A 7,842-nucleotide genomic window follows, 5' to 3' on the forward strand; every position below is an offset into this window, starting at 1 on the left:
GTAAATAACTAAACATCCCAACTTTGACCCAAACGTTGACCCAAAACCACATTCCATGTCACATCAATATACCAATGGGTAGCTTGGTCACTTCGCATCTCCCCTGCCCCCACCCGGGTTTGGACTTTGGAAATCCGAAAACGTTACGTGTTGTTCTCTCTTAACTTGCTCACAGGCCCAGCCCATTCAACTGGGCCCATCAATCAACGGGCAACCCTTTTTGCTTTGATGGGACATGCTCACTTCATCCGGCAATCGTAGCCGTCAAAAATAAAACAACTGAAGACTGAAGAGTGAAGAGAGAAAATTTTCTCTATTTGCAAATTAATATATTACAGAGATTAAAGCCAACAAAAATACATAATTTATCATGAACATCGCAAGGAGGAAAGCAGGAGAGATCTCCTCCCAAGCAAAATTGGGTAATAATTTACAAAAAAAAAGGAAAATAAAAAAGAGGAAAAACAAGGATGTGATCCGATGGAAATTGGTTAAGATCCGAGGACTGAATCCGTTTGAACCGCCCAACCCGAAGATTAGCGGATCTCAATCCAATCCCGTGTGTGTATAGAGTGAGTGAGACAAACCGAAGAGTTCAATCTTATGGCTTCCCAAGTAGGATAATATGGGTGTTGCAGGTACTGTTGACGTCCTTAATGGGCCTCCACTGAGCAGCGATGTCTTTAGCGATTTTAACGGCGTCTGATGATGTTCCCAAGATGCCTCGCCTCGTAAATCCCACGCTATACAACCCGTTCTCTCCTTTCCAGCCGTTAGGAAACGGCGTTTTCGGCATCCCTTGTTCCGTAAAGAAATCGCTGCTCTGTCAAATTAGCAGCAAGAAGGATTTTTACTCAGGTTACACCAAGTAACGAACTTTCAAATATATTCACGTAAACCTCATCTAAAGCCTAAGCAAACCAACTTCTCAAATCGAAATCTCTAAAGAAACCCTCAGCAGTAGAAAGTAGAAATTAGACAGAGGTTCAGGTTGATATTCTCCTGGTGGGGGTGATCCCATTTGTTTATTATTTCTTCTTTAGTTAGAAGGAATAAGAAGGAGATCCTTTGCGAGAAGCATCTGGGCCATAAACTACAACAACCCAGGTTTTGATATTCAAATAAATCTCTTTTCTCTCTCCACACAGAACAAAAATTCCATAAAGCAACACATCAGCGGAGCTCCACGGAGTACTGGTTTTCTTAGTACAAAGTGGATTTGGCTTTTTTCTGCGAAAGAGAAAAGAGACACTTTGTAGGTTGTGCTTCCAGTAGGTTTCCTAACCTTCCCAAAATTGTTTTAGATGTACACATTATGATGCTTTAGATTAGTTGAGCATGGAAAGTTTTGCCACAAAACCCAATATTTTCATGAAAGCATCAGAATTCAGAACTGCGTAAAAAATTTCAGTTTGTAGGACAAACGTCACAACCCCACAACACAGTCTACAGAACCCATTTGATTTTTTCTAGAAGATAGGAAAGAGACGCTTTGGCATAGATAGGCTATTTGTGTGTAAGCGTGATAGCGATGGAAGAGTCGATAAAAAGATGGGAAAACGAAGATGTAATATGAGGAAAAAGTTGGAGCCATGCTATATGCTGCTAACCTTGAGCCAAGAAGGGACATTGCTCTTATAGCCTGTCGCTAAGATTATGGAGTCGAACTCCTTCTCTTGTCCATTGACGAACTTGGCTCCTGTTCTCGTTATCTCTCTCACACCCTCCATCACCTGCAACACCAAAACAAACTGGTTAGCTAAAGACACGCAATATGAAGCTCGAGCTTTGACGTGAAAAACCAGGCAATATCTCGGTTTACCTTGATTTTTCCCGCTTTGATTTCTGATAGAGCTCCGACGTCCAGTACTGGAGTCTTCCCCGTCGCGTTCTTGAGCTCAATTGGACCGGTTTTGGGTCGTCGGAGGCCTAATCGGTCAGTGTTGCCTATGATGATGTTTGATGCTAGTAGGAGAAACTTGTCTACCAGCCTTAAGGGAAGCCATTTCAGAAGAGCCATGGCTATTCCAAAGGTTGATAATCCGAACATCTCTCTCGGTAGAACATGCACCTGAACCGACAAATTTCATTGAAAAAGGACGAATTGAAATCAGATAAACCCATATGAGCAGTTGAAGTATTGAACTCGAAGAGTCCAGTTTCATGGAACACCGAAGATATGAGATGGAAAGGATTCGGAAACTTACAGTGCTTCTAACTACCATATGAGGGACTGCATGGTGACTGACTAGATCTAAACTGACTTCCATGCCGGAATTGCCACACCCAACAACCAAAACCTTTTGGTTTTGAAAATCTGCACCAGATTTATAGTCACTTGAATGCATAACAGGGCCACGGAACTTGTCAATCCCTGAAATTTCAGGAATTACAGGCTCAGCGTTCTCCCCGGTAGCGACGATGAGCCACCGGGAGAAGTACTCGATGTCCTGGGTTCGAACCCTCCAGAGTCCACAACTCGAGTCGAACTCAGCCGTTTTGACCCACTGTCGGAACCTGGGCTTGATAGAAAATCTGGCAGCGTATGACTCAATGTAAGAGATGAACTGTTGCCTCGACGGGTACTCTGGGAAGTCCTCCGGGAAGCCCAATAAAGGGAGCTCACAGAAGTGTTTGGGAAGGTGAAGCATTAATCGATCGTAAGTCCTGTACTGCCAAAGAGAAGCTATGCAATCGCTCTTCTCTAGCAGAACGGAAGGGACACCGTGCTGGGATAAGCAAGCGGCGACAGCTAGACCCGAAGGGCCTGCACCGACGATGATGGGTCCGAGAACCCAAGCACATTTCATCTGTGGCTCGTTTTCTTTGCAAGAACCCATTCAAAAGCTCCCCTGTTTGCTCACTCAGGAAACCTCTGTTCTCCCCTGTTTCCAGGTAATGCGTTCTTTGTTACCAACTTTGTATTGGGTATCGAAGGAGGCGAGAAGTTATGGATTATTTAAAAGGGGGAGAGTGTGTTTGAATGAAACAAGGTGTCAGGAGACGTGGAGCGAAAGATGAATGGAGTAACGAAACTTTATCGTATTTCAGAGCAGCAAATAGAGAGGGAGGGCGTTCATCAGAACTGATGAGTAGGGGAGAGAGAGAAAGGAAGGTGAGTGAGGCGTGAAGGTTAAGAAAACGATTCGGTTCTCTTTCTCAAGGCTCCTCTTCAGACTCAGTGAGAGGGATGTGGACATGGGCAAAGAGATGGTATAAATATGTAAATCCTGCGGTGTTTATTATCAGAACAAATAAATAAAATAAGCAAAAGAATTGTTTATTAATTAATTTCTCTTTTTCTCTCACCAATTTTTTGTGTAAGAAAAAAAATTCTTCTTGAGTTTGGGCGGGTGGTACCGTTATAGTGACTGGTGAAGGCTGCACACTTGAAATTATGGACGGATGGTGAGACTAAGATGCCAGGTCATATGACACGTAAACTGTTCCATGATAGGAGACAGACGGTGAAGCAGATCGTATAGTATATACGATAGACACCAACAACACACACTCTCTCTCTCCCCCCTCTCTCTCTCTCTTTCTCTCTCTCTTAATGTGTACTGTATTACTCTTATCTCACACAACAGAATACATCTCCTGCTATTCACCTTTCATATTGTCTATACAAAGCAATAGTTACATACACAGGCACATACAATCTCCCATTGGAAACCAAATATCATCCATTACTATTCATATTCATTCCCTGGGTTATTTTGTTGCCTCCAACTCTGCAACTTAAAAGTACAGGGATTGTATCCAACTAACCTTTTCCACACTTGGGAGAGTACGACTCCTCTATTATACCGAACTGGGTCTTTCACTTTCTCGGTCTCTCTCTCTCAAGGCATGCTTATATATATGTAAGCTCACGATATCAAAGGACATATATTGATGGTGAACTGATCATCTGAAGCAACTTCACTGAGCAAAAATGGGTTATTTTTAGATTTGAGTGGTTTAGAGGGAAATTTGGTGAGAAAATCTATCGAAAAGCTTGGTTAATTTCAAGTAATATAATGATGGGTAACTCTATCTGTATGAATGGTTTGTATGGAAACCCAATTAGGGGCTAGGTCTTAATAACAAACAGTTACAGAGTTACTCTTGGGATATTACCCAAAATAGCTAGTCTCGGGCAAGAAATGGGACAGCACCCCTTATCATGCAAAGCAGAGCGCACGCGTAGCAAAATAAATGTGCCCAAATGCGTGCATTGCGCACCCAGTTGCAGTATAGAGTTGAGCAGCATAAACAAAAAAACAAATAGGATGGGTGGATAGGACGTCGTCTCGATCGTCTCTATTCTATCTATCTATCTATCTATCTATCATCTGGTGCTGGTGCTGGGTGATCGGGTCCTTTTGTTCTTCTTCTTCTTCTGCTGGTGGCTGGGTCTGTGGACTCTCTGGACTCTGGGCTGGACTCTGGAGGGTGGGTTACTGAGATTTACTTCTCTCTCTCAGTCGGGTTGGAGCCTGGAGGGAGTAAATGCCGATTTGCCGTGGGATCTCTGGAGCCCAAGTAAAAGATCTTTTCGCCACCCGAGGCCTCCACACCCTACGGTACGTGACGACAATCACTCACGAGATCTTTTCATTTTACGATTTTACCCCTCTATCACGTCTCCGTGTTTTGTGTGTAACCGTGTATGGTATGGTATGTATATATATATCACTATATGAGAGAGAGATTGCAGAGGAGCTGAGAGAAAGAGAGCGTGTTGTACGGATAGCTTTCCCACTGTCAAAAATATAGAGAGGAGAGGACAGAGGGGGAGTCAGGTTGACGTCACGGTGCACCCGACCGGACGGGAGGACGAGGTCACGTGACCTCAGCCATCGTCACCGCTGCAAGTCACGTGTCTCTGACACGATTGAATCTCGATATGCATATTTGCCTCTGTTGGTGGTGGGGGCGGGGGGCGGGGGGCACGTACGGTCACAAGTGTAAGGCCCACGGTTCTAAAATGACCAAAACAGCCCCGATCATTCGGCGTTGATTGCTAGAAGGAGTGGATGGGGTTTGGCGGTGGGTGGGTGGGTCAGACTGTCTCATTGGATGGTGCAGGGTATTCTCGTCATTAAGACACTGAGAATTAGGTTTGCCAGGTATTCTTCTGCGGTGAGACCGTGAGAAAGATGCATATATGTACGTACGTAAGCAAGTATAAAAATCTAATCGGGTCTGGGCGTGGTTGCTATTTTTAACCAATTAAGGAAATGGACTAGAGTTCTAAAGCACGTAATGGGATTTGCGGGGGTGCCCTAATTCCCATGTCAATTTCATGTGTTGACTTCTAAGTTTCGTTAACTTGACGTTTAGCTTGGCTCATAAGTGAGAACTCCAGAACTCAGAACCTCAGAAGATTTTCATTCTCCAATGAAACATTTATTTTCCATTAATTAATTAATTAATTCCTTGTCAAATCAATGGATTAGGTTAATTAATAACGATTGGTCTCGCCATCTCATCCTCGTCTTTTTCATTAAAAGGAATGCATCATCGCCTTCATCATGAGCTGGTTGGAATGAATGCGATGGCTCATCTTTTATTGTTTTCATTTCATCACACAACTCGCAAGATTTGCATGTCAGATGATGCAAGCCGGGAAGTTGTATTTTGACATGTGGCAGCTGAGGTGGCAAGCAAAAGTGGTCGACCACTCAGCCTTTGCTTATTATAATTTGCCAGCTGGCTAATTTTGAGCTCTATTATAAAACACAGGGAATTGTTATGGTGAACGCAGACTGTAAGCTTTGCTCGTTGAGTAACTCTTCTTTGAAAACAGGAGTGTTGTGTTGCTCGATTTCCTTCACCGAAGAAGGGGTGTGATTTTGCTGGCTCCTAGATGTTCTCCACCTGTGTCTGTGCTACTGAACCCAACCATGATGATTAATTGCTTCTCTAGCAGCTGCACTAGCTTCAGAATTGCCTATAGTGGTGCTCTCAATATCTCATGCTAGAATTCTTGCTTCTGAGTCTCTCTAGCCACGCATCATCTACTTCTTGTAGGATTGACGTCGATCTGCATGGATCGAAGTCGGAGTTGATCATCAGTGGGTGGCATGTGGTCGTCCACTTCACCATCTTTTGTTTCCTTGCTCTTGTTGTTTCATCTTTCCTGGTTTACATCAATGTCGTCGTAGCCTTCAATGAACTCCACTACAGTTTGTCAAGGCAAGATCATTCCCTCTCTTTTTTTCTCCTCCACATCTCAAGAAGCTGGCTGGCTTCCCCTTAAGTCCCATCATTCGTAGGAGTTAGGACATTGACAATTTGGTTAACGAATTCACATTTGATTTGCAGGGTTGGAGCTCCTGAGAATATGTTCCACGCATTCAAGCTCATTCCCACAAACCCTACATTTGGCCATTTGGGTGGGCCCACTTGCATTCCCTGATAGCTTAGATATTTCTTTCTTGGGAGCTTACAGAGTAGTAGTACTTCACAGAATTAGTGCACTCTCACTTAATTTGACAAACCCTAATATATTCATAATAGATCATCATCTCAAAAATAGAAAAAAAAGAAGAGTCACAGTTGTTTTCTTGTTTAAAATATTAACCCTATGAATTGATAAGCACAATAGGGTGCTCATAACTTGATCAGTATTCATTGTATCATCACTCCTATCAAAAGCAAGGAATGTTTTCTGGTTGAAAGGGGAAAAAGAAAGAAAGGATGAAGTAATTTAAAGAACATGGATTTGATGTCAACAAGGACACCATATGTGGGTTGCAGATCCCAAAAAAGCCTAATCTAGATATGCTTGGTTCATCCCTCCACATTACAGAAAATCCTTGTGGATCTGCATTGTCACCTTTCCACATAACACAATGGGGGTTTTTTGTATTAAAAAAAAATTAAATAATGTTTGAGATCAGGGTAATATTATTGGCACTCATCTTTTTGGATTTTACCTCTCTTATCAATACAAGGAGCAATGCAATTTACTAAAAGCAGTCAAATTACTGTTATAGTTGGATAATAACCTCATCAAGGGGATGCAGGCAATTGATATTGGTCATATATCACACATTAGATGGTGATGTGGAGGAATTTGGGTCTGATGGAAAACTGATTGTTGTGAACAAATCAAAACCCAACAGCTCTGCAATAACTGTGTGGAGATCCGGGTTCATGAGAACATGGGAGGAGGGCTTTGTGTCCTCTCTCCATTAACCATTTTCAATTTAAAAACATTGCAGAAAAGATGAGCACAAAAGCAACAGAGGGGGATTGAAATGCCAGCTATAGCTCCAGCGGAGTGGAAAGATGACAACAACAAATGTTCAAGCAATGAAACAGACAACTTCGTCGTGTTTGTATTTCTCACAGCTCTAGTGTCCAACTGTCGATCGCTTGAGCTGCAATGATACAACACTTCATGTTTCTACTCAGTTGACATTGGAAAAAAACACTCAACATACATGTCGATGGACACAGTCTGTGATTACAAGACTTTTAATATTAGTATGGCTACAAGTTGGGTCGGGTTAAGTCGGGTTGAGGTCAATTCAAACCAAACTGAGCTGTTGAATCCCCAATCAGGCCAATCGTTTGGTTCGGATTGGCCTGAACTTCTCTACTTTCCTTTTGCCAAATGTTCCTAAGCTATTTTCTAGATTCAAGGGTTGAGATCAATTCATTGTTGCATGTAAAAAGACGTGAATCATAATTATCATGCTTTAAAAAATTTACATCTAAATTTAAATTTATTGATAATAATTTTAGAACTATTTGCAATTAATCATGGCAGGCTCAGTTTGGAAGGGATGTAAATGCAAATATGTTAAGTGCAAAACCTTGTATTTTGTATTGTTTTGTATGTATTTG

At 42.3% G+C, this 7,842-nt stretch overlaps 1 protein-coding gene across 1 annotated transcript; it reads right to left on the minus strand.

Moving 5' to 3' along the window:
- Positions 1–287: 287 nt before the first annotated feature.
- LOC104592313 (putative indole-3-pyruvate monooxygenase YUCCA4) lies at positions 288–3,193 on the minus strand. Its single transcript, XM_010251618.3, has 4 exons — positions 2,208–3,193; positions 1,823–2,071; positions 1,611–1,733; positions 288–823 (listed from the first exon to the last, which is right to left on the minus strand). The coding sequence occupies exons 1-4, from the start codon at positions 2,838–2,840 to the stop codon at positions 602–604; spliced, it is 1,227 nt and encodes a 408-aa protein (XP_010249920.1). The 5' UTR covers positions 2,841–3,193; the 3' UTR covers positions 288–601.
- Positions 3,194–7,842: the final 4,649 nt, after the last annotated feature.

This window comes from Nelumbo nucifera, chromosome 8 (assembly GCF_055504915.1).
Source record: "Nelumbo nucifera cultivar China Antique chromosome 8, China Antique-T2T, whole genome shotgun sequence".
NCBI classification, from domain to species: Eukaryota; Viridiplantae; Streptophyta; class Magnoliopsida; order Proteales; family Nelumbonaceae; genus Nelumbo; species Nelumbo nucifera.

Excerpts from the sequence above, each read along its gene's own strand:
- LOC104592313 (XM_010251618.3), bottom strand. The coding sequence starts at position 2,840 with ATGGGTTCTTGCAAAGAAAACGAGCCACAGATGAAATGTGCTTGGGTT. Across the intron at positions 1,734-1,822 it reads TCAAAGCGGGAAAAATCAAG|GTGATGGAGGGTGTGAGAGA; the intron begins GTAAACCGAGAT and ends TTGGTGTTGCAG. Across the intron at positions 824-1,610 it reads ATGTCCCTTCTTGGCTCAAG|AGCAGCGATTTCTTTACGGA; the intron begins GTTAGCAGCATA and ends CTAATTTGACAG.